This window comes from Vespa crabro, chromosome 9, assembly GCF_910589235.1.
Source record: "Vespa crabro chromosome 9, iyVesCrab1.2, whole genome shotgun sequence".
NCBI classification, from domain to species: Eukaryota; Metazoa; Arthropoda; class Insecta; order Hymenoptera; family Vespidae; genus Vespa; species Vespa crabro.
This window is the reverse complement of record NC_060963.1, coordinates 6,900,408-6,928,289: the sequence shown is the minus strand read 5'-3', so window position 1 is coordinate 6,928,289 and position 27,882 is coordinate 6,900,408. Positions and strand designations below refer to the sequence as shown.

At 34.4% G+C, this 27,882-nt stretch overlaps 1 protein-coding gene across 4 annotated transcripts; it reads left to right on the top strand.

Annotated features, from left to right (window-relative positions):
- Positions 1 to 72: 72 nt before the first annotated feature.
- On the top strand, positions 73 to 27,064 carry LOC124426894 (putative mediator of RNA polymerase II transcription subunit 12). Of its 4 annotated transcripts, none has more exons than XM_046969098.1 (14): positions 73 to 950; positions 14,725 to 15,017; positions 19,554 to 19,691; positions 21,232 to 21,299; positions 21,528 to 21,820; positions 22,384 to 22,673; positions 22,750 to 24,037; positions 24,444 to 24,624; positions 24,804 to 24,934; positions 25,129 to 25,277; positions 25,354 to 25,533; positions 25,683 to 25,787; positions 25,864 to 26,064; positions 26,203 to 27,064. In XM_046969098.1, the coding sequence occupies exons 2-14, from the start codon at positions 14,934 to 14,936 to the stop codon at positions 26,362 to 26,364; spliced, it is 3,270 nt and encodes a 1,089-aa protein (XP_046825054.1). In that variant the 5' UTR covers positions 73 to 950; positions 14,725 to 14,933; the 3' UTR covers positions 26,365 to 27,064. The 4 variants fall into 4 exon arrangements, with proteins under 4 accessions (XP_046825054.1, XP_046825053.1, XP_046825052.1 ...); XM_046969097.1 differs by lacking the exon at positions 73 to 950 and adding an exon at positions 13,622 to 14,257 and having other exon boundaries at positions 25,144 to 25,277; XM_046969096.1 differs by lacking the exon at positions 73 to 950 and adding an exon at positions 13,622 to 14,257.
- The last annotated feature ends 818 nt before the right edge of the window (positions 27,065 to 27,882 follow it).

Below are 27,882 nucleotides of genomic sequence, written 5' to 3'. Positions count from 1 at the left end.
GACAAAAGCTAGTACATGGGATTCCGCTCATTCTCCCATAAACCTTGCTTGTGCTCGTCAGGTGGGGCAGGAAAAGGAGAGGAGGCCGGCTGCCTTCCATCGTGCGACACCCACCTGGCGTCTCACCTGAAGCACCTTCGCCGCTGAGTGCTGCGTCGGTCCCCGCGAGTGCGGTGCGCGTCCTCTTCTCTTCCTCTCTCTCTGTACTTCCTCAACGTTCATTCATTCCCTTTTATTTCATCTGTTTCTCTTTCACTGTCTCCTTGTTTTTTTTTTCTTTTTAATTTGTGCTTCTCTTTTCTTCTCTCTCTCTCTCTTTCTCTCTCTCTCTCTCTCTATCTACCTATCTCTCTCTGTTTCGTTCTCTTTCGTTCTCTTTCTCTCTCTTTCGCTCTCTCTTTTTCTCTGTCTGTCTACCTTGTTCTCTGTTATCACGTCTCGAGAAAACAAAAACTTTCGATCGGATGAAGATATTTTTCGACTGATCGACGAAATCAAAATAACGAGAAAGAATTCATCAGAGTGAGAGGAAAGGAAGAAAGAGGAAGAGAAGTTAACGACCACGATTATTGGTGTTGAAGGAAAATTTTGCGAGGATTGAATATGAGCGCGACTCGATTTTGCTGGACCGTGCGGTGTCTCGTGTGAAGAAAAGAGAAAAAAACTCTCGTGTCAGTGTTTCGACGGAACTTTATCAGGAATTTCAATATTTCTGTGTGAGACTCCGAAGTGTTCCTACTTTCATTTTCTCTTCCTCTTTCCCTCTCTCTCTCTCTCTCTCTTTCTTTCTCTCTCTCTCTCTCTCTCTCTCTCTTTCTCTTTCTCTCTCTTCCTCTCTCAATCTATCTATTTATCAATCTATCTTTTTCTCCGTGAAACGGATCGACTTGAATCATCGACAACGTCCAAACATGTTAATCCCTACGTGCTCGTCGTAGGATAGCCGAGAGGTAAGTTAAAAAATCATTTTTTATTATTTCTTTAATTATTTTCCCTTTGATTTTTTTGTCGAATTACTTTCCTCATGTATAAAACAAACGTCCATTTTAAAGATATAAAACAAAATAAAACAATTGATACTATTGAAAAATGATTATTTAGATAGTATCTTATCTTACGTCATGCTTCGCGATTTATTGAGACTTCCCTACCCCCCTCACCGTCCACTTCCCTCCTCTCCTACCTACCCCACCCACTACTCTCCTCCACTCGTGTGAAATTCAGCAAGGATTCGAAGCGAAATCACATCGCATTAGAGCCGAGGAGAATTCTAAGAGCAGGTGAATCAGCGTAAGAGAATGAACTCTGGCGCGCGGCAACGGCTACGAACGAACATGTGCGCAACATACCTTCGTATAACGTGCTGCTTCGTCCTATGCTCGTATATGTGTATGTGTGTACGTGGATATATATATATATATGTATGTATGTATGAATGTATACGTATACGTATAGGACAATGTTCTCGAGGGTAATATTGTCTTCCTCCCGAGATGACCGAGCGTGTTCCGATAGAACCATGCGAAATGGCAAATGCTCGACTGTTCCCTCGTCTCTTTCATTTATATATATATATATATATATATATATAAAATTTTTTATTTTTTGTTTATCATCGCAGAAAAAATGAAAGAAATAAAGAAAGTAGAAAGTCTATTTGAAAACGGGTTATTCTATAAAACTTGAGAAAGTATATGTATTTCCTAAAACAAGTCAACGGAAGTAAGAAAGTTTATAAAAGGAAAAGAAGAAAAAGAGAACGAGGAAAAAAAGAGGAAAAAGAAGAAGAAGGAAAAAAAGATAAAGAAGAAGAATAAAAAGAAGAAGAAGAAGAAACATGTTTGATATTTCCCTTGCACGACTTCGCATATAAAAGGAAGGTACAGCTAAAAGATGAAACCGGTCTCGTTAATTTATATTACATCCATCGGTAACTAAGTATTCTCGAAATGAAGAAAATCTATTTTCTACTATTTTCTCATGGCATAGAAAATTCAAGAGGGAAAGGGGTTGGAGGGGTAAAGAAGGAGAGGAGACCGTACGTTTAACAGATTTTTCATGAGCGCGTAAGAATGATAATCTCCATTCTCATTAAGCGAACTCCTAGTCGTCGGAAAACTCCTTTCAATGTTAATAAAAGTACCTCGTAAGAGTTTAAAGTTATAAAGGTCGTACAAAGTACATGAATCGTAACCCAATTAAACGTACAACAATTTACTTCGTTTTTTCACTCGAGTTGTTCTCAAGTGCAATAACCTGGCTATCATTTCTTCATCATCATCATCGTCATCATCTTCTTTTTCTTCTTCTTACTGCGAATTTAAAGTTTCAGATCCATAGGGATAAAAAGAGATAGAGAAAGAGAAAGAGAGAGAGAGAGAGAGAGAGAGAGAGAGAAAGAGAGAGAGAGAAAGAGAAAAAGAAAGAGATAGAGACAGAGATAGAGATAAAGAGAAAGAGAGAGAAAGAGAGAGAGAGAGAGAGAGATGACATCGTTCATTCTCGATTATCCCATCAACTGGAGTTAGTTAATTGAGCCACGCGCCGAGAATGAGGCGATTCTCGTTAAGAAGAATTATAACGGTTAAGAGCGTTATCGTCGACACGTAGCGAGACGAACGTAAGATAATTACGTAAAAATCAGTAGGATGAATCAACGTTAGATTTATTGATTGTGCAACTTTCCCAATCGATGTTCGTTTCATAACACATTGATGTTTTGCCGATCGAATGTCTTTTTAATTAGATAAATCTGATCGAAATAATTCATCGTATGTAATATGTGTGTGTGTGTGTGTGTATGTGTGTGTTTGTGTATTATAAAAACGAAAACAAAACGAAAAGACATGTGGGATAGAACAGAAATATCGATAATAATTATTTTTATAATTTTTGTAATATTTTAATATTTTATTTGTAATATTTTGTAATATTTTATTTAACGATCATAATCATTTCTATAATCATTTGTATTTTTTATATTAATCAAATAGTAGAAACATTTTATAACACGAGTAAATTTTTATGGATTCGATTTAAAATGTTTCGGATTATATTTCGATACGATTAATTTAAGAGAGAGAGAGAGAGAGAGAGAGAGAGAGAGAGAGAGAGAGAGAGAGAGAGAGAAAGAGATTGTATAGATAGAGACTCTAGACATCGATTTAGTTATTTTCAAACAATCGCGATTTTATTCGGCGTACTGAAACGCAAGGGAATTGAATCATGTCGAGAAATAAAGTAACTATACAGTTATATCTAAGGGGCCGTAGAGATGAGACCATGTTAGATCGTAGATAACCCACTTTTCAAATCGATCTACTCAAGTTATATCGAATTCTGTATAGCAAGAGGCGCTTGGCCAAGTTTTTCGCATCGAAAAATCGGAAGCCTCGAGAAAACTTTCGTAAGAAACGACGACGACAAGGACAACGATGACGACAATGACAACGACGACGACGACGACGACAACGAGGACGGCGACGATGACGGCGATGACGAAGATGACGACGAAAACGACGATGTTGACGATTGGATGCTGCTTACAATTTTCGTCGATAGGAGATGATAAAAATGTTTTCAAATACGTTGCATCGTCTAATGCCCGACGATTTGTGTTGCTAGAAACAGGAAATGAAACGAAGATTTTATACCAAGTATTAGATGTAATTTTCTTCTACTCTTTTATATTCTTCCTCTTTCCACGTCGTCGAATTCTCTAGCAGCCCTTAGGCAATTTCTCCAACTAAAAATGTTCATTATCTTTGAATCTCTGGCGTAGAAGAGAAGAAAAAACAGTTAGGAAGATTATGAACTCCCTGGTGGACTTCCTATGAGAAAAGAGTTGCATACGTGATGATGGATTTTAAAACTAAGATGATTGAAGGTGAACAAAATATACATACACGCACATATATACGTGCACGCATATAGACATACGCACGCACAGACACATACATGCACACAGATTATAAGTATACGTTTGCTTGTTATTAGTGTCACGCTCGAAGATGGTCAATGCTAATTAAACTGAATGAAATCTCAACGAAAAGATAAAAAAAAAAAGGAAGAAAGGAAATCCTTCGAGCGGCAATAAGATCGCGTATGGATTGTCTAGCAACGTCTAGAAATTCTATCTGCCCTTTGTTATTAAGGGAACGTAGAAATTTCTCGATTTCCTGTCAAGGGAAACCGTCCTCAGATGAGAAATAGCACAGTGCGGGGTGGAGAAGTTGGGGTAAATGGGGAAACCAGTTTTACGGAGCGGAATAGACGCAATTCTATGTCGATCATCAGACTACTATTGTATTTAACCTTTATATATATATATATATATATATATGTATATAAATATATATATATGTATATGTATATAAATATATATATATATTGACGGATTTGTTTATCGCGAAATTATAGCGATCTTCTTAGAAATGAAAATATTGATCGTACGACATAGGATTTAGTCATTTGCTTCGTTTGTTCTACCTACCTAAATGTTTGCTACGTCAATTCATTCGAGCTTCTAGCTTCGATTCGTTGCTGCGTTAATTAGATTCGTCGACGCGAGTTTCAACGGTGGCTAATTGGCGGAGAGTTAATTGTTTTGCGAAACTTCGATAAAACTGAATATATCTGAACGAACGAATGTGTGCACGTGTGCATGTGTGTTTATATTTGTGTGTGTACGCGTGAAAGAAAAAGAGAGAAAGAGAAAGAAAGAAAGAGAGAGAAAGAAAGAGAGAGAAAGAGAGGAAGGACTCGTCCTGTTACAACTTCATTTTATTACGCGTAGCGAAGACGTTAGAACGATACTTAAACGAGTTGCTAAACGAGCTTCGACGACATCTTCGAAAGCAAAGTGAGAAATTCACTTTACACTTCTCGTTACTGTATTCCTTACTTTCTTTCTTCTATATATTTTCTCTCTTCGTTCCTGAATTCTCAACGGCTATTAAATTCGAACGAATGTTTACGCGAAGCTTCTTTTAATATCTCCATCTCTATTTTTATCTATCTATCTCTCTTTGTTTTTATCTCTCTCTCTTTAAAATCTTCTCTCTCTTTCTCTCTTTCTCTCTCTCTCTCTCTCACTTTGTTTTTATCTCTCTCTCTTTAAAATCTTCTCTCTCTCTCTCTCTTTGTTTTTATCTCTCTCTCTTTGTTTTTATCTCTCTCTCTCTCTTTAAAGTCTTCTCTCTCTTTCTCTCTCTCTCTCTCTCTCTCTCTCTCTCTTCTCGTTTATCCTCTTTCTTTCTTCGAGATGAGCGATAGGAGAGTCCGACCTTGTAATGAAAAACATTTTCACGGATTTAAACGTTACTTTGTTCTAAGAAGTTATAAATGTACGACGAAAAACGAACAGATAATATTCGATTCGAAGCTCTGACAATATCTAGAACGTCTCGAAATAATTTCTCTTCAAGGATCAGACCTACCAACGATCGTTTCATTTTATCGTGAATCTCAATTTAGATAAGTACCTTTCTTTCTATTGTGGATTTATCTACGATATTGATAAAACAATTTTTCCCTTTTTTTTTCTTTTTTTATTTTTTTTTTTATTTTTTTTTTATTTTTTTTATTCAGATATCAAACTCGTTTAACAACTTGAACGCGAGATCGATTGAACGTTCAACGATAATAATTAATATTGTAATTATCAAATTAATTATTATAATTGTTATTACCAGAAAGATTTTTATAATGATCATCTTCATTTTAATGAAAAAAAAACGATTTATAATAATATAAAAAAAAAAAAGAACGAATATAAAAATAATATATAATTATCAGTAAAACTATACTAGCCTGTTATCTATTGAGATATATATAAACATCATCTATTATACATTATTACATTAGAATATTGTTTGTTTGTTAAATAAACGATATTGAAAATTCTGTTCATTATTTAATGGTCTATTCAATAATATAATATTGTATTGTTCTACAATATTATTTATTAAATATATATAAAAATAAATTATTATATTCTATTACGTGTGTAATGTAATAAATTATTATATTATATTACGAGTGACAAAATTTCGTCATTATTTATTGGCCAATCGTATGCTGATCAATTTTAATTTTAAAGGAAAACAGCGAATACATTTTAAATGCTAATTAATATTAAATTATAATATAAAATCATATTTATATCTTTATATATATTCTTTTGTAATCAATAATATAAATATATATATATTCTTTTCGAAGATCGTTGGATCACACGAATAAATTATAAAAATGGACTTAGAGAGAACAGATCGAAGTCTTGGCGTAAACCTGTACAGTTAGATTCTAAGCTACGATATACGAAGAAACGCGAGACAAACGCAAGCAGCAGATGTTCGTACCGTTGAAGACGCGTGTCATTGTGCGAGATAGTCTTCTCTCTCTCTTTCCTCTCTTTCTTTTTCTCTTTTTAACTCAAGAAATCGTTTCACGGTGTCGTGCTCGAAGAACTCTGCTGCAACCTTCCCGAAGAAGCATTCGAGTAAACACGGTCGAGTGGAGTGACGAGAGAATGCGAGCATTACGAAGAAACGAATGGGATTATTGCACATGTTGATCGTTAATCTTACTATCAATCTTGAAATGAATATCATTTGATCATTGACATAGAATAGGTATAATCTGTTGACAAACGTTTATTCTCATATTCAATGATTCATTAAACTCCATTAATGTAAGAATGTATTCATTCATTTTACGAGTATAAATTTAATATATAGGTATAGAATAAATTTTCTTTTCCTACTTCTCTTCTTCTTTTTGTTTTTCTTCTGATTCTAATTATTCTTTTCTTTTTTTTTTTTTAAATTCATCAATTATACGCAATGATATCATTGCATATCCATGCGTATTTTGTAGTTCTAAATATATCATTGACTGTATACAAGCTTTATTTTATAGATTACAAATCGATAAATGAATGAAAGAACGAAGTAGAACCTAAAGGATTAATGCAAAGAAGAGTACTCGTTAAATCTAGTGTGTATATCAGAGCAGTTATGATCGGAAAAGTGGATCGAGCTCGTTTAGATTTTTTTTTCTTTATAGAGATAGGACGAGAATGAAAACCTGTTTTCGAGGAAGGAAAAGATAGAAAGAAAAAAGAGATAGAGAGAAAGAGAGAGAAAGAGGGGGGGTGAAAGAAGGGAGAGATAATAAAAAAAGAGAAGGAAAAAAAGTACTATTTAATCGTTAGATAGATTTAATAGAAAAAAAATTTCGTATATATCGAAAAAATTCTTTATGTCGAGGGTATTTTAATTTGAATAAAAAATGAATAAACAATAAAAAGAAAAAGAAAACATAAAGGATATAAAAGAAATTCTTTTCGATCGTCTTCTCTGATAAAATCTTTTGATACTCGGAAACGTTGTTACAACTTCGTCGTTTTATTTCGACTAAACGTGTACTAGTCATTCTAACGTTTCTATCGTCATTTCCATAGAACATATCGAACGCTTTGAATTCATATTCCATCTGTTATGTTCTCGCAAACTCGGTCATGGATGAACGCGGAACAATGATAAGACTTATGGAGTTATTTTGCAAAAAAAAAAAGAAAAAGCAAAATGAATTGACAGAATCATCGTGCTTTACTATATCGAGAAAGATGGAATAAAGTTCATCTTTTGATTCGTTAAATTCCGAATTTGGCGAATTTAAAATATTTAAAACGTATGTCGATATAAATAATTTATTATAGCCTAAGTCATAAGTAATATAGTATAATTTATTTTATATACGTAATATACAACATAAGTAATATAGTATATATATTTCTTTTTTAAGAATTTCTTGTTTAATACTAAAAATATACTAAATATTAAAACTAATAGTATAATTGATTTATATTAAAATATTAATTAACTCATATTAAAATATATTTATATATACATATAAATATATAAATAAATAAATATATACATATATTAAATCCATATATTATTATGAGAATTATATATGTTTATTGTAAATACATATTAATATTAAACAATACAATATTTATTATTGAAAATTGTATTAGGAAAATAATATTTTAGTAATGTGGAAATATTTAAGAATATGTGTATATATACTTATATATACTACATAAAAATATATCCGTATAAAATTGTATTCATAGATATTTCCTTTTGGTCATTTGTAAAATTATTAGCACTTATCTATGATATATTTACACATAAGCAATTATATTAACGTAGTACGAAATTTCTCGACGAGCTATTCGTATTTTTAGCGTATAAATGGCAGCCATTTGTAAACGCATCAACGATTTTAGATTCCTCTCTCTTTCTCTCTCTCTCTTTCTCGTAGTGTGCGCGAAGCAGATTAATGAGTATGAAAATATCATAGCCGAGCTCGAAAATTCCATATCGACTTAAAAGAGGTTTATTTACGTGACGGCTTTTAACGGTGCATTTCATTCGATTTCCGTGTCACGCTTCTCTCCGCGTCCTCCTCCTACGCGTTGGATCGTAGCGTGGCTGTAATTTCGATCGGATCTAGGCAGGCATTAGATATACGTATGTTCATATCTGAAAACAATATGTCGTAATACTACGAGAAAATTTCCAATGTACATATAAATATTTCTTTATCTTCGAAAAATAATTTTTATCTTTTATTAATTTCCCAAATTTCAATTCTTTTAGATATTATCTTTTGAAATCCGATGAAGATCTTTTCTTAAGCTTTTTCTTAAATAAATAATCAACGAAGTAACAAAACAAAGGTGATAAACAAAAAAAAAAAGAAGAAGAAGAAGAAGAAGAAAATTGAATGGACTAAAAATCGTTTCCTTGAAAGTAGTTCTTTTTTTTCTCTTTTTTTTTAAAGAAATCATGTAATGGCTTGTAGTATAATTCATTTTAAAAGAAAGAATTCATTCTCACGGCGCTTCTCGATGCGAGAAAGAGACGAAGGACGCTCGGCTACGTCGATAGCGTAGAATGAAAACCCTCGGTGAAACTAGTTGTTCGGCAAAAACTAGACGCTATTCAAAGGCCGTTTGTAGCGCACGGAGAAAAAGAAAAACGAGATGAGAGGAGGGAAAGACGACGAGTTGAGAGGAGAGAACCTGCAGGATAAAATGAGAGAGAAAGAAGGACAGAAAGCGAGAGAGAAAAAGAGAGAGGGAGAAGGAACGTACGTCGTACGAAATAGGAGCAAAATAAAAACGGAAGTGAGACGACGAAGAGATGAGCCGGCAATGAGCTACTCGAAGCGCGTTAAACTGATCGAGAAAATCTTTGATTTCAATATCAATCGCCCGTTTTTCTTTTCTTATTTATTTTCGTCTTTTTACAATTTCACATTTATTGTTTCGATTTGACATTTAATGATGGCCAATGAGAAGCTTTAAATCGATTGTTTAGAAAAAAATTTATGGATAAATGTATTTGATTATACTATTATTAATATATTAATAATGTATAATGTATATACGGTATATATGTGTGAATATAATTCATGGGGGTAAATACATAGGAAATTCATAAGAAAGATGATCGTAATGAAAGAATATTTTTTGTAATATAAATAAAAAAAAAAAAAGAAAATATGATATTACATTTATTTAATTAAGATTTCAGAAACTTTTTCGAATCGCATTATTTTTTAATCGATTCGATTTTCTCAATTTTCTTTTTTATCCCTTCTACTCTTTTTTCTTTTTTCTCTTTTGTTTTTCCTAACACTAGCTATTATTTTAATAATAATATCAGCCAAAAGTGGACGAGAGAGATATTTAAAAAACCGTCAACAAGCCTTCGACTCCCCGTTGTTAAACTTATCTCCAAGATCAAGATCCACCGATGTTGTCGTGATACTCCCATCGAAGAATCGCGCGAAAGTGTTTTCCTACTAACCACAGGACGGTGTTACACGAGCATTACTTACCGCAAAGAAACGTAACAACATACCTGTCTAATGTACATCTCGATCTTGAGAATCAATATATATATATATATATATATATATATATATATATATATAATAATATTTATATGTATATGTATATATATATAATAATAATAATAATAATATATATGTATATATACATATATATATATATATATATATATATATATATATATCGTTATATCGAAATATCGTGAGAATTCTATTTTTCTCCTTACTTTTTTTTCTTTCTCTTTTTTCCTTCTTTTCTCTTCTTTTTTCTTCTCTTTTTTTTCTTCTCTTTTTTTTCCTCTTTTCTTTCTTTTTATTCAAATTACGTTACGAAAAATCGAAAAATCGTCGTCGGTGTTAAGAAGAGACGAGTGAACGCGATGAATTTACCATGATCACGAGAAAAAAATTGGCTATTCAGGTGTTGCCCAGAGGCGAACAACGTCACGCGTTGGATTCGAAGGAGAAAGCTCGGTTCACACCGAAACTCTCACGTTCTTTCTGTCTCTCTCTCCCACTCTCTCTCTCTCTCTCTCTCTCTCTCTCTTTCTCTCTCCTTCTCTCTTTCTTTCAATTGATATTGGTGAACATCACATTGACCGTTCGTGAGTACGCACACATGTTTAGTATGTCAAGTTATATACACAGTATGTACTAATATAATCGTGTCTGCAAAAGCATCAATCGCGAGAGAGTGACAACGTAGCGATACGGGGTTACGATTCTATACTACTTTTACAAATACTTTATCGCATTTTATCTCTTCGTTCATTTCTTTCTCTCTCTCTCTTTCTCTCTCTCTTTTACTTTATATCCCGTTCAATGAGATGATAAAGTAAAAGACAAGAAAGAAAAAAGAAAGAAAAAGAAAGAAAAGAAAAGAAAATGATTAAAAAAAAGAGATAAAAAAGGATAAAGAAGATAAAAATGAAAGAAGGAAAGAAATTGCTCGCAGCTCCGTCGAGTCCGAGTATTGAAGAGAGAGAGAGAGAGAGAGAGAGAGAGAAAGAGAGAGAGAGAGAGAGAGAGAGAGAGAGGGAGAGAGAGAAAGAGAGAGACAGAGAGACAAGGATAAGCAGTAGTTTCTTTAATCGATTGGTAAAATTTAGTCGAGATCGCGAATTGAATAGATGACACTAGAAAAGAAATAACAAATAATCGAAAGATGAGCGATTGCGATTTCTATTGCGCCTGCTTACGGCTAGGATATGCGATCGATATCGTCACGCCAGCTTGTTATTTCGCGATACGGAAAAGGCTGTTATCCGAACGAGTCGTAATTTAAAAAGCGAAGGGAAAAGTTAAGGGGGAAAATTCTCATTTCTTCCCTTTGGGGGAATCGTTTCGGAATATGATGATCATTTTTTTTCCTGTATTTCTTTTATTTTTTTTTTTTTATTTGTTTATTTATTTATTTATTTTTTTTTATATGAGAAAATGAGAAAGGGAAAGGAGATAAAACCGTCATAACCTCGATATCTTCTACGAGAAAATATATAACGAAGAAATATAATATTTTCCAGAAAAGAATACAAGGATAAAAGGTAGACGGAAATAGAAATATCTTTGGAATATATCGAGAGAAATTTTATTCAAGGTCATGGTGAAAACAGGAAGGCCAAGATTTAGGACGTTTCCACATCCTGTGACAAAGTCCTTAAGTTCGAGGTACACTGACAAATGGGGAGAAAGAAAGAGAAGGAAAGAGAGCGAAAACAAGAAGAGAGAGAGAGAGAGAGAGAGAGAGAGAGAGAGAAAGAGAGAGAAACGGAAGACACAAGTGTCGTCCACTCTTTCGAAGGGTTCTTTCGAATACGAAGCAATGGGGAAAGAAAGAGAAAAAGAGAGGAAGATGACGCATACGAGTCGTGTGTCGTGAGAAAATACGTTGGAGTAAGCTTGATCGATAAAGAAAGAAAGAAAGAAAGAAAGAAAGAGAAAAAAAAAGAAAGAGAGAAAGACTTCTACAGTGATCCACATATTCCCTATATATCCCTATAGGTAGAGAACGTAGTAAAACTCTAACATAAGAGCTAGAACGACTCGAAAGGTAGGAGCCGTTTAAACGATTCAACCATGCGTGATTCCCCTCTCCTTGGCGCGTGTACTCGTGCTTGAGCGTGTTACACAGGTGAACACGAGAGAGAAAAAGAGAGAAATAAAGACGGGAGAGAAGCGCGAAACGAGTCTCGTGGAAAAGAGGTACGAGAGCGGGAGAAAATAGGAAAAGAGCGAAGGATTTCTTCGTTGCAGGCCGATGGCTTCCTATTTTCTTCTCTCTCTCTCTCTCTCTCTTTCTTTCCCTCTCTTTCTCTGTCTCTTTTTTTTTCTTTCTCTCTCTTTCTCTCTCTCTCTCTCTCTCTCTCTCTCTCTCGTTTTCTTGAAGAACGTTGGCCTTCGTTAACGGCCATTCTGCGTTTTATGTACCATTGTTCATTGATATCTTATCGGACGGAGGCATCATTATCATGATTCGTGTTCCTTCTCGCGATCGAGTTTGTGCAAAAAAGGAAAAGAATAATTTTCACTCCTCCCAACCTAACCACTACTCTGTAACCTGTCCAATCCTTCCTCGTCTTCTTAAGATTCTATAATAATCGATTAGTAATCTAATTTGAATTTATATTCTATTAGAATTCATTATTCGTTGAGTATATCGTTATTTGAATTCTTCTTTGAGTTGTTTCCGATTGAATATCTCTTACGTTTAATCAAATCAAATCTAATACAAGATTTCCCCCTTTTATATCCACATAATTTGATTTCCATTTTATTCAATTTAAATGAGACACTTGCAAATAAAATTAATTAAAACCCAATTAGAAACTTCGATAAAAGTTGTTTAACTTTGAACGAGTTATCCTTATCTGGCTCGTTGAATTAATTCTAAACATATTCAAATTTCTTCTAACATGATCCTCTGGCTTTTCTCTTCCTTTCTTCCAAGAAAGAAAGAAAAAAAAAAAGAAAAAGAAGAAAAAAATAAAAGAGAGAAAGAAGAAAAAGCCAGAAGAAAGAAAAAGATATTCAATATTACACCGTCGGGAGAAACGCGTCAAGGATAGAATTTCGTAAGATTCTATTCAAAGCGATAAATTTTCGAAATAAAGACTCTTCGAATATCAAGAAGAACTCACGGAGAAAAGTAGAAGCTTCGATCGGTCCTCTTCTTCTTGGAAAGAGATCAAGAAAGTGGAGTACGCGAGATGGCACACGTTCTCTCTCTCTCTCTCTCTCTCTCTCTCTTTCTCTCTCTTTCTCTCTCTTTCTTACTTTTGCGCATATATACATTATATATATATATATATATATATATATATATATATTTGAGTGTATATATGTAAGTACCTTCTTCTTGCTGTACCAGAAGATCTATCGAGGATCGAGAGATCGTCTGACCGGTGACAGTAGCGGCAGCTTGATATTCGTCCGACGCGCGCCACGGAGTCCGGCTGAGTATGGACTTGGAATAAATTATCTCGGCGTCTGTGTCTCTTCTCTTTCATTCTCTTTCTCTTTCTCTCTCTATCTCTCTCTTTCTCTCTCTCTCTCTCTCTGTTTCTCTCTTTCTCTTTTTCTATCTCTGTCTCTCTCTCTCACTCACTCACTCACTCACTCACTCCCACCATGTCTCCTTCCTCTTTTCATCCTCGACGAGTCTCCTTTCTTTCTCCGCTACGTCCATCTTCCTCCCACCCTCTCTCTCCCTCTTTCTCTTTCTTTCTCTTACTCTTTCTCTTATTCTTACTCTTTCTCTTTCCTCCGCTCGATCGTTCTCCCTCCGCAGTTCGTAATGATTTCTCGTGGCGTGGTGGGACGATACCGGAAGTGAAGTCAGAATGGCGGAACCAGACGTTCACTCAATGGAAAGTTAGACTTCTTTCAGTACGCTCGAGAAGTGGTCACATTGTTCTTCGATCTGAGGAACCTTTCGGTTTTTAAGGGAAAACTCTTTAATAAAACAGAAAAACAGTAAAAGAAAAAGCAAAAAAAAAAAGAGAGAAGAGAGAAAAAAAGAAGAAATAAATCGATTAAATCCTCCGAATCTTATAGTATTAGAGAAAAATCGTGTTCAAATATATGTACGTTTTAACGCATCGTTTCGTTCTATCTTTCACGAGGCGCGAAAAGTGATAAGGGGAAGCTCGCGTGCTTTCAAGCGAGTGCGAAGGATTCGTTTGTAAGGAGAGTGAGAGTGGGGGGAGGAAGAGGAGATCTGTACGTTCATGAAACCACCCTTCAGAGATGGTCAGCCAACACGCGATGGCCACTACTGTTCGCAAAGTAAAGCAGGAGAATCGTCTTAGGCGACAGAATCAGAATCAAGGTACATGTGTTTTGCGTGTACGCGCATGACATTTGTGTCTATCTGTGTGTGTCTCTCTCTCTCTCTCTTTCTCTCTCTCTCTCTCTCTCTCTCTTTCTCTCTGTGTATAGTTTTGTGCATATGTATATATTGTGTTCCGTTGATATTCTCTTTGCATGCAACAATGAATATTAAAGTTTTATAACGCTAAATAATAATGCTAAACAATATATATATATATATTGTAAATATATTACATAAATATAAATATATTTACAAACAGACGTTACGCAATAAAATGGGGAAAAAAATATGGAATGGATTGACGATGTATAAATATTTCTTGATAAATATACGCAAGTTTATTATGACAATAAAAAAAAAAAGAAGAAAAGAAAAAAAAAGAAAAGAGAAAGAAAAAAAAGGCATGAATACCTTAATTTAATTGGAGATAAAATAAAGCGAGTTCTTGTTTGTCGTCGTTGCAGATGAGGAGGGACCTTACAAGGCAATACCACCACCGAAACCGGTGCCGAACAATCAGAAAAAACAGAACGGACTACAGTGGGACGATCGGCGGGCGGTAGCCTTAGCACATCCGCAAGTACCAACTTCCGGTACAGAAAGAAGGGACGCGAATCACGTTGGGACAGAGATCCGAAATTCCGGGCAAATTCCTTTTGCACCGGAATACAGGATGCCACCGCTCTATGGAGAGGAACAGAGTTCGAGTCAGGCTCAACAGGCGGCCAGTCTGCAGACTCACAGTAGCAAGTTTCCGGTAAGTGTATGTTTCTTATAAATGAATGTATCGATTGAAATCTTTGTTCGTAAGAACTCATTAGAAACATATTATCGAGAAATCTCGACGAGGACAATTTTTAAAACGAGACAGAATTAATGTGGAATAAAAAAGAAAAAAAAAAAGAAAGGAAAAATAAAGAAATCTTATCTCAACGAAGATAAATTTCAACGAGATATTTTTACGATCTTTGGACTCTTTTTTATTTCGATGGAAAAGAAAAAAGGAAAGATTAAAGAAAGAAAATAAAGAGTAAAAAAAAAAAAAGAAAAAAAGAAGGAAGGAGAGATAGTACGTAAAGAGTAACATAGGTGGTAGTACGCGTCATGGATGGTGCGGTAAGTTAATTAACGAGAGACCGACTCCATTTATTCCACATGCTTACGAACGGAGACGAGTATGTGTATATATTATCTGTGTGTCTCTACATGTATATATGAGGAGAAGCACCTACGACACGATATACCCTACGATGTCAACCGTATTCGTATCTCTCTACGATCCTTTCTTCTCTTTTCTTCTATTTTTTTCCTTTCTTTTATATATATATAATATATCCAAACTTATATATATATATATGTGTATATGTGTATATATATATATATATATATATATATATATATATGTATATATATCCAAACGAGCAAACTCGACCGCGTGTCGCTAAATTTTACTGCCAGCCTCGATAACCGCAAGTGAAATTATTATCGAGACGATATGATAATTTTATTTTCTTTATTTCAAGAGCTCCCGTAAAACCACCGTAAGATCACGACTATATTATACTATACGTAGGTTGGCAAGTAGGTAGATAGATATAACATTCCCGAACAACTCGAGATTTTTCTTCACTTAAGAAATTATAATTTTTTTTCTTTTTTTTTTTCTTTTTCTCGTATGTTACTCGCTCATACTTATTTGCACATGCAAAATTAAAATAAATCGAGAAATCCCACGTGTTTATATATATATATATATATATATATATATATATATATATATATATGTGTGTGTGTACTTACATATAATACTTTTTTCCATATCACATCGTTGTGAATTCGCTCATATATGTACTTACATACATATATACTATAAAGGTACGAATGATCGAATTAAACGCGGACATCGGACTCCAAGTGAAATCTTCAAATAGTAGTTCATTGTATGTTGGTACGTAGTCTCTTGGGAAGATTCTCAGAGAGGACTACATTGGTACAAAGTAGTGAAGGGTGAAGGGGAGAGGAGGAGAGGCATCATACGGTCGTTATTACCGTTTACCGGAAGCCAGAAGTGTTGCGATAGCCGTTCAGATAGACCACTTTTCTATAAGAGTCCCCGAAGGCGAGAAGAAATCGAGTAGAAGATCACGATCAATGAATAATCTGACGTATCATCGACTTTCCTACGTTTTTAATCGTTTCTTTAAACTCTCCTCGAATTTTTCTTCTTTGTCATCGTTCGTTCTAATTATCAACGTTATTTTATCAGGCTCTCAATCTTCTAGTTCGTTGGATAATTTTATATCTAAAAGATTTTAAATCAATGCGTGTATTATTAGTTTAGATAAAATAAATAAAAAATATTATATAAATCATTGTCAAGTTTTTTTAATATTGTTAAAAAAACTTTGAATCTTTCATATACGACGAAAGAAATTTTAAAGAAAAAAAAAAAAAGAAAAAGAAAGGATAATAAAATTCATAAAATTCAGTGTTTGAATTTATACAGGCCAGCATTATTCGAATTACATTCGATGTGTTAACGATAACTTTCATAACTTTTTGTAGATAAAAATTACAGAATTCATCATAATATTTTTTAATATATTATTAAAGAAGTATAGTTTTAATCGTTTAAATGCGATCAAAAAATCTATTAAATAAAATCTGCATAATTCAATGCCCTTCTCATTAACGATTACGCAATATTCAACATGTTAATGTAAAAAAAAAAAAAAAGAAAAAGAAAAATAAAAAGAAATATCATGATCTCTAAAATGATTTCCCTTGTATAATATTTTATCGAAATAAAAAAAAAAAAATTGGACGTTTCAAGTAATCGCATTATGGAGATTCGAGTAATCGCATTATCAAACGTGTTTCCCCGGATTTCTTGATCTTTCATATTCCGGAAATGAAACTCGCGTGAAACAAATATGGAACTTCCCCATCTACGTATTTGTCGAAATTATAATGGTGCAACATAATGCGTTATTCCGCACCAACCGCAAAGAAGATCTTTATCCGTCCATGGAAGTAATCGCGTTACGATGGAAATTACGTCTGACAACGGTAAAGCTTTCCTGGATTATTCTATCATTGGAAAAAGATCGCAATTTGAAGGGACTTTAACATACTTCTCATAGTAACATAAAAATGTATGAGTGAGCGAGTTAAACGTATTAAAACTAGAGTTATTTTCGCATATATAAGATCGTACACTCATTCGCATTCTAATTATCTATAAACGTCATATTTCCTACATGATTTTCCATTATGCGATAATCTCAGAAACAGAAGAGTTCGCACTTTTTTCGATCGTGTACGGTTAAGTGCTTTTAAAGCGAAATAGTATATCTCGGTTTGGTGACACCTACGCACAAGATGTATCTTTCTATGGGGTGTACCTTCGGTTAACGTCAACTTAAAAAAGAAAGTGTTTCAAATAAAATTGATAGTAGTTGACGGAAGAGGGGGAAAAAGAAAAAAGAAATTAAAAAAAAAAGGAAAGAAAAGGAAATATAAATAAAAATATACTATCTGTCTGAGCTAACATCATTACTTCGAATTAGAAATCTCTTATGTAAGATTTAAAGATCTAAATAAATATCTATATTCTAACAGAATGTATTTCAAATTGTTTATTTCTATTTAACTTAGACAATCATTTTTATATTTATTGAATAATATTTATCAACATTTTAAGAATGTTCGACATTCAATAAGTTAGAAAAGATCGATTAACCTACATTCTATAAGACTCTTGTTTGATCCTTAAGAATGGTTAATGGAACACCCTGTATATGGAACACACGTCGAGGTTAGTCTCGATGTATCTCCGAGGGACTCCTCGTGTATCATGGGAATGGAAGCAAGAAGTACCTTCCGATCGAATCGTTCGGTAAGGAGCGCATGTGCATCCTCGTCTTTTCTCGCATTAACATTGTCAAGAGAGATCTCGAATGCCAATGAGAAAACAAAAATATGTACGCGTCGCGACGATCTCGTTCCTTCCGTTTTCATGTTCCTGGAGCGAAGAATCTCTCTCTCTCTCTTTCTCTCTCTGTCTCTCATTTTCTCTTTTTCATTTTCTCTCTCTTTCTCTCTTTTTTCTGTCTCTCATTTTCTATCTTTTTCATTCTCTCTCTCTCTCTCTCTCTCTTTGTCTCTCATTTTCTATCTTTTTCATTCTCTCTCTCTCTTTCTTTCTTTCTCTCTTTCTCACTCTCTCTCTCTTTATTGGAATTCACTGCCTTTCACCATTCAACAACACACGTACGCTAGGCGTCTCCTCAAAATTTACTTTGTAACTCTTCGTTGCACGCACGTTTCTTCCTCTCGTCATTTAATTAGAATAAACTCGGTGTTAAGCTTATTTATCCTTTTACTTTTTCTTCTTCTTCTTCTTCTTCTTCTTTCTCTTTTTTCCTTTTCCTCTCTTTCTCTCTCTCTCTCCCTCCCTCTTTTTTCCTTTAATACTAGATTCTTTTACGGAACTCGTCGATTTAACGGATCTCAGATTTTATCTTTGAAATTAGTGAAATTATGGATATTATTTGTTTTCCTTTATTTTTTTCCTTTTCCCTTTTTTTCTTTTTTAACAATTTATATGCTGACTTTGATTAGTCCAATGATATAAACTGTATTTTATATGTATATATATATATATATATATATATATATGCATAGGTATATATATTGGCGGATTTAACTTTCAAGTTGCCTGAGGTGCTTGACAAATTTTGGGGACCCCATTAAAGTAAATTAATTATGCATATTATATATTTTCTCGCTTCAACTGTTTATGCAAATGACGAAGTGTGAAATAAATCGTTTAAATACGATTACGGTCAGAAATATTGAAATAAATATTATATATCGGCCAATAGATTATTCAATGAAATATATTATATAATATAAATTTATATTGTTAAATTTATTTAGTATTGGAAAGTCTCTGTTTTATGGGGTCCAAAACAAACATTTCCTTCGCTTGTACATAAATTCGTCACTGTGTATATCGTGTTAATAATATTACCTACTGTGTATACAATACAAGGAGATATTATAAGGAAAAAAAAAATTACATTTATTAATAAGTTAAATCCAATTAAATTTAATAGATTAAATACAATAAAAAAATACGTGTGAATACATATCCTTGTTTATTATATTCATACAATAAAAAAGGAAAATGTCGATAAATTCAATATTAAATTTAGATTTTCTATTTTAGATATAAAAATAGAAATAGAAATATGATAAGTAAGAGGAATTTCAACATTTCTAATTGCAGATAGAACGAGAGGTGGTCCTTTCATCGGGAGACAAGAATTCAAAGATTCCGATTCTTCACGAATACAAACAGAGGACTGCCGGAAGAGTAGCGATCGCACCGGATGCTCCTATCAAGCAGCAAGCTTGGGTACAAGAGGTAAGAAGAGATATTAACAAAAATCATCTTTTTTTCCTTTCTAACACCTTCACGTGTATTGTTAGAACGAATAAATCGCTAATTTTGGAATAATTAATTGTTCATAATAGAAAAGCGCAATTTTAATTAATGAATCATCCTTGATTCGTTTACGTACGAAAATCTATTTGTTAAAATCACGATCGATAGTTAAACCCACGTGAAACTAATTGTTCGAGAATGGTTTTATTTGTAGGCGGACTAGAAAGAAATAGACACAGAGCCAAAGAGAGGGACAAACAGAGAGACAGACAGAGAGAGAAAGAGAGAAAGAGATATATGTAGGCTTTCTTTCAGATTTTTATCATCAACTCGCTGAGAACATGTTACAATATCCTTTCATTAACGCAATCCTTTCTGCCTCTCTACTATATTAAATTTCTCCAGTTGCGTTATAATATAGTACTAGACTGTGTGTTATTAACATGGTCTTACGAAAGATAATAATGGTAATAGTAATATGAAAAAGTGAATATCCATTGTAACATAGAATCTAGTTTAGTTGGTTAGTGCTTTGGAAAAAAAAAAGAAAAAATGAAATAGAAAATAGAAAAAAAAGAGAAACAAAAAAGGAAAAAGAAAAAAAGAAAAGAAAATAACTAAAGTATCTGCATATTTCTTTGAGGACATAATTACATACACGTAGCTACGTATGTGTGTAATTACATTTACATAATTATAAAATAAAAAAAGAATAGGTGGATTAATAAGTGGATTAACTTGAGAAAGTTGAGAAATAAAAAAGAAAAAAAAAAGAAATTTAAGGGTTCTCGCTTCGGAACTTCGGAATTATGGATCATCATATCAGAAATGATGAGAAGGATGGACTTACGTTGTTAAGATCGTGAATTTCGTGAAGGATGGCCGTTGGGATGACGTTTTTCGGCCTCTTCTCTGGGGGCAAAAATAATCATTTTTTATCTTTGAAATGCGCGTAATCCTGACGGTGGGTATCCGTAGAGAGTCATAAGTCAGAAAAGCTTTTTCCGTATGCACGATACGTTGCTTTAGGGCCCTATGCTTGAGAGAGCCACGCTAGGTTCTCTCTCTCTCTCTCTCTCTCTCTCTTTCTTTCTTTCTTTCTTTCTTTCTTTTTCTCTCGCTTTGCACCAGGCAAAGCGTTGTTATTCCAAGCGCATCCCTTCCTAAGAACCGGAGAATTCAGTCCGACAACTTTGAAATTCCATGTGTGGCTTAAGCGCACACGCGCTTCGCTCTTACAGCCGCCTCGAGCCATTAGCCGTCCACTGCCCTCTTCGAAAGAGAATCATTTTCTGGGATTCCGAGGAATCACTTTTGTAGGAAAAATTTCAAACTTGAAATGACATTGCTTTTGGTAGGAAGAAATAATGGTAGTGGCGGAGAGGGTCGGAAGGGAGGGTGGGAGGAGAAAAAGAAATCTCACGTATTAGAACTCGTGAGACGAGGCGCGTTCGATCGGCGCATTCGAATTTATATCTTTTTTATTCGTTTTCTTTTATTTTTCTTTTTCCCCTTCCAGGCGAATCAAATGCACGAGGTGAGGCAAGAAGCTCAAGCGAGGAACTATCAATCGCAAGAATCTTCATTGTAAATATTCCATTTGTTCTGACAATAATCGATCAATGATATTTTAAAATCCTAAATTTAAAAGGATAACCTTTATTGCGTTTGATTTATTTAACTTACAAAGTTAGATTTTAATATACGATAGAAATAATTTAAAATTTTTAAACGAATGATAATGAAAGTTATCCTAAAATTTTTGATCAAATTTCTAATAACTAATAAATCTTTGTACAATTTCTTTCTTATTAGATCGACCACAAGCGGAGCGGTCGTAAGATCGACAAAGATAGACGAAGAGAAGTCTAAGCCTTTGTCAAGGACCTATCACACGATTAAGGACATGATATCCAGTCGATTTGGTCAGAATCGCAAGGACATCGAGCCAGAACCGGAAGCGAGTTTGAACAACGCCGCTGACGAGTTAAGGAAACCTAGTAAGAGTATCGAGGAGGAAGAAGCGAAAAAGAAAGAAGCCATTTACGGGAAACCTCGTGCTCAAGAGCCTCCTGTCAACATGCAGCAATATCCTAAAAACGCTTACGGTAAAACGAACTAGATCGTGATTTTTATCGAACAATCGATAAAACAACAATCGATCTTCGATCGAGGAAGGAAAAGAAAAATAATTGTTAAAGTAAAGAAAAAGAAATGAAATGATTAATCGAATAGAAAAAGAAAAAGTTATAAAATAAAATAATAATAATAATAATAATAATAATAATAATAATAATAATAGTAATATTAATAAAACGAAGACACGGTGGATGACCGAGTGGAATTATAAATAATAATAAGCATGTACAGCGAGCGTATCGCGAAGCTTGCTATAATTAGCGGCGCCATCTTTATTAATGAGAAACGCGCGTTACGTACTTTTCTTCGGTCAATGCGCAGAGCAACGAACTCCCATGATAAATAACAGAACTCTCGCGTGAGTGATTCGATTGGATTGGATTTTAACGTGGTATATATTCGTTACACAATTGTAATTTCAGCATGAGAATTGGACCGATTGTCTGTTACTTCCTCGATCCTCGATCGTGTTCTGTACTCGGAGAGTAGTTACATCGGAGACGTTCTATCTGCGATGATATCGATGATTTAGGTCAATACGGGCATTCGTACAGTTACCAGAGCAATCAACAAAACGTACCACTACCTGGTCAACTTCAGCCGAACTTACCGGGACAGAGCGCACAGCTTCACGTAACTCATCACGCTCCAGTTAGTGGAGTACAAACGGTCCATCAAACTCAACTACCTTCTTTCGGTCAATCAACGCCAGGTGGTCAACAGGTGCAAAATGTTGCCAGAGATTACGTCGTTCAAGGGACGGTCGAATTGACGAATCAACAATCGCATCAAGGACTTCATTCGAATCCTTCTCAGGGACAGGTATAATGGTCGAAGTTTCGTTCATATCACGAGATATAAGTAATCTAATTAGATTCTTCTAAAAAATATATAACAGGGCCAAAATAGCACGGTGCAGAAACAACAGCAGCAGCAGCACGGATTACCGATGCAGCAACAACAGCAACAACAACAACAACAGCAACAACAACAACAACAGCCACAACAGCAACAACAACAACAACAACAACAACAACAAGTAGGAAATACCATGCAGCACATGAGTCAACCGTACCAAAGCACCCAACAGTTATTGCATCAGAACCAAAATCATCACCAAAGTCCACGATTCGCGCAACAGCATGCTCAGAACATGCACCAACGTCAATTGATTCAGCAAATGCATCAACAACAAATGGCGGGACAACAACAAGGCGGTGCGAGGAATGCTCAACCACAACCACAACAACAACAGGCATATTTCTCGAACAGCGTATCGTACCAACAGTATCAGCAAGCTAGACAGGCTATGTCCAGATCGCAAATCGATCTACCAAGTACCTCTAGACAAACTCAAGAATTAAGGATATCCAGTCAAGAGGTATATTATCATTATGCTCAAGGGAGGCCTAGGTACGGTGTACCACAAGTCTACATGAAGTCGGAAACCAATCAAGAGGTAGAATTCCAAAGGCGAAATTCAGCAAAGGGAATAGAGAAGGCAGCCTCTCAACCTCAGCTCTCTTACGAAGAGGAACGAGCTATTAGCGAGGCATCGAGAAATCCGGTGGTCGATGGGCTAAAAAATCACACGATGGATCCATTGGACAAGGAGAAATACGAGATAACCGTTGAAGATCGAGGACAAAACGAGTTTGGTAGGAATGGTTCCCAGAGAAAGGAGGATTATAGGCCGGAAACTAGTTTTGGTATACATAGGGACGAAATGATAAGATCCTCGACGAGAGATCATGAACATTCTGGGGTTAATATCATTCAACAGGAGAGTCAAGATTCGCCGGAGAATATATCAGTTCAAAAGAGGATCGAGGAGTTGCAGAGGAGAACCGAACACGATAATAATCATTCGATAGTTGGTAAAATATCGAAGGAATCCGATATGGAGGCAACGAGGATCGGAGCCAGTTCGAAAACTTTAGGGTTGGATGTTTCGAAGAGACTAGAAGCTGGTTCCTCCTATTCGGGAAAAGATTCTGCCACGAAATCTGACAGTCGAAAGGATGAACTGGAACAGGGTATCGCTCGGCTTAAGATTCAAAATCAAGGATCTGGCTCGGATTACGATAAAGCCGGTCAGAGTTCTTCGAACGTCGATTCTGGAAGGGGTTCTGCGGTTTATTCCAGTGGAAGGCGACCACCTCCGGAGGATCGAAATTTGACACAAGGTTCGTACTTTGTATTTTATCTTTGTACAATTTTTCTGTTGGATAATCTTAAAAAAAAAAAAAGATATATAATCATTATAATTATTACTTATATAGATATATATCATTATAATTATTATTAATTATAAGATATATAATCATTATAATTATTATAATCATTATAATACATTTATTTTTGATATATTAATACTTTATGATTCTTTTTTCTTTCTTTTTCTTTTTTTGACGATTCCTTTCCTTAGTAAAATATTATTAAATTTTTGTTATTTAATAAATAGAAAGAGAACTTTAAGAGGCTAATAACTCTATCATTTCGTCTAATTCATAAATGAAAAAAATGAAGATAATCTTCATTAAAACGAAAGTAGATTATAGAAATTATATTTTCTGTCCTACTTAATAACAGCGCAAGACTCAGAGTGGGTCGATATAGTGGAATCCGAATTGAGAAGCATTTTAGAACCAAGAGACGTTCCAGCAATGGCACACTCGACTCTATCCGAAAGTGTATCGTCCGTGACACCGCCTTTACCGCCTCTGTCACCCCATGAAAGCCCACGGACGCCAAGAAATCGATACTCGGCGAGGTAACACGACTTCAAACGGATCCCTTCTTCCTATAAACGACGATGCTACTTCCGGTCATTGCGTCGGATCACCTTCGAATTTTTTTTTTTTAACCGTAAAGTTTAGATCGAATCAGGCCCTTTACTTCGCGTTGAGCGTTAAAAGGATATAATCGATCGAGTATTAATATCTTTTTCAGCTTGCCTTATGGTTCCAAGCCGAGTTACGGTGATTATGGCAAAGCAATGGAGAAGAGAGGGTTCCTAAGCAGTTCAAAACATCGCGGTGCTTCAACATCGAAAAAGGATTCGAATAAAAAGTTCTCTCATCGTAAGTTGATGGATTATTATGCATGTTTGTTTCCAGAAAAAAAAAACGAAATAGAAACAAAAACAAAACAAAAAATAAATAAATAAATAAATAAAAATGATAAGAAAAATAAAACAAAAAGAAATGAAACAGAAAAACAAAAGAAATTTTGTATGATTAATAAAAAAGACATATCGGCATATAACTTACGTTAGTTTTTGACTGGGAAGTTGCTGATCTGACGTCTACGACGACCGGACTCGATTTGGACTCGATGCTGGACCGCAGCGATTCCGATCTTAGTACCAACGACGCCAGAACGATCAGGAAGCAATTGGAGGGTCTGGAAAATATGTACAGCGAGGTAATTGTCCAGTTACGATATATGAATTGTTATTAAACAAACTTCTTCTCGAATTTTTACGGTTCGTTCTTTATAGGTATTGAAACTGTTAGGTGGTAGCGTGAAGAAAAGACGAAAGACGAGAGGTCTGACCAGTTACGGTTCCGTTTCTTCATTACCAACGTCATCTGTATCTTCTAGACCAGTCACGAGACATCACGATAAACGCAGATCGCATATGATCGACGATCGTATGAAAAAAGCCAAAGACATCAAGGTTAGCAAGGAGTCAATGAAATACAATAATAATAATAATAATAATAATAATAATAATAATAATAATAATAATAATAATAATAATAATAATAATAATAATACATGTGAGATGGATTAACTTTGATTGAATTTATTCCCTTTTTATTTCAGAGTATCAACAAAAGATTTCAACTGTTGGAGTCTCACGTGGTGACGTTGGCACGTTCGGTGGCACATCTCAGCTCGGAAATGAGAACCCAGCACATGATGATGCAGGTGAGCGAGAACGCGAAAATTGTAACGGGAATCGAAGCGACTGTCGCAAGACTCCACTACTACCAGGTTTTCGCAGGAAATGGAGAACATAAGGGGGGAAATCGCGGCACTTCGAACCCAAACGAGCATGGCGATGGTGAGATCGCAGTCGCAGCCATTGATAAAGGACTCCGAATTACCGGCTCTGTCCAATCCATCGAGGGTGAAAAAACTGACCAAGTTTTTCGGAACGGAACCACCCCTTATCAGACTCTTCCTCAGGGAACTTGGGTATGAGGTTGGTAAATGATGATAAAAAAAAAACAAAATAAAAAAAAATAAAAAAAAAGAAATAGAAGAAGAAGAAAAAAAACAACTTGGAGGAATTCCAATGAACTCATTAAATTCGATACGAACTGGTTTTCCTACTTCACAGAAATACGCGAGTGCCTTCGAGAAGGAGAAGGTCGGTATGGTGGAGTTGCCCTACTTGAGCGAAGAGAGATTACAAAAAATGGGAATACCCTTGGGACCAAGGCTGAGAATCCTACAGGAGGCAAGGATATCCGTGTGCAAGGACGCTGTTTATGTCGTATGAAACGATACGTCCCCTTTTATCGCTTCGTCGATAATGAGACCAATTTTATTATATGATGTTATTTCTCTCTCTCTCTCTCTCTCTCTCTCTTTCTCTCTTTCTCTCTTTTCTCTCTCTCTTTTTTTTATTTTTTTTTTTTTTATATTCTCTTCTTCATTCAATCTGACAGGTTTTAAAGCGTACCAAAATGTACATAGGATCAAACGCACGTTTGTGTGTGCCTCCGACTGAAAGGATTAGCATATAGACTTTAAATCGAACAGATCATTTTTACATAATATTATTCACTTTGACGATGGTAATAATAATAATAATAATAATAATAATAATAATTATTATTATTATTATTATTATTATTATTATTATTAATATTATTATTATTATTTGCATATATTACGTGTATAGTACTTAATAAGAATAGCATTTAGTAATGTTAGCAAATGGTAATAATATCTATTAATTTAAGCTATTATTATAAAGTAGCGATAGTATCGAGGAAAAAAAAAAGCTCGATTATTTTAAATGAACATAAGGAACAAGACGAGACCTGTGTTATTCCTTCCACGTTATTTTTATAATATATTATAGTTAAAGTTTCCCAAACGAACAGCACGTAAGTAACCTTGCGAGCTCATCTTATAAATGAAGATCCGCAAATGTATGTTTGCCAAAGAGAGACGTATGACATATACGACATATAGCTACGAATATTTGTATTTTATTATTATTATTATTATTATTATTATTATTATTATTATTATTATTATTTTTATTATTATTATTATTATTATTATTATTATTATTATTATTATTATTATTATCATTATTATTATTATTATTATTATTATTATTATTATTATTATTATTATTATTATTATTATTATTATTGTGTTGTTAAATCTTGTATTTAATAAACGATTCGATATAAGCTTTTTCAAGCAAAAGATATGGTATCGTTACATCGAATTTATCTATAGACGTATCGAACGAAGTTCGAATCGAATATAGAAATTCATAGTTTGGCGGGAAAAGGTGTCTTTGACGAACCGACAAAGTTTCTACGTGACCAGGAATCTTCTTCAATTGAATAATCACGCGTTAACAGTGTTCCCTCAACGTGAACACCGCCGTTCCGTAAGTCGAGCAAAGTGATCTGTTATTATGGCCCCTGACCTCGGGCAGAGAACGTAATTGACGCCTCGACGATCGTAATTATTTCGCTTATGATCATCGACGGATCGATTTTAATGACGTTGAGAAAATGACACCGATAGAAAAGTAACGATCGGGGTCTCGGAAACGCGACTCATTTTTTTTCTTTTTTCTTCTCTCTCTCTCTCTCTCTCTCTCTCTCTCTCTCTCTCTCTCTCTCTTTCGATCGTCAATTCGAATTCGAATTCAACAAAAAAAAAAAGGGAAAAGAGGAAAAAAAATAAGAAAATTAAACATAGAACTATTATCGCAAATTTCGAAATGGATATTAACATTTTTTTTTTCTTTTTTCACATAGAAAAAAGA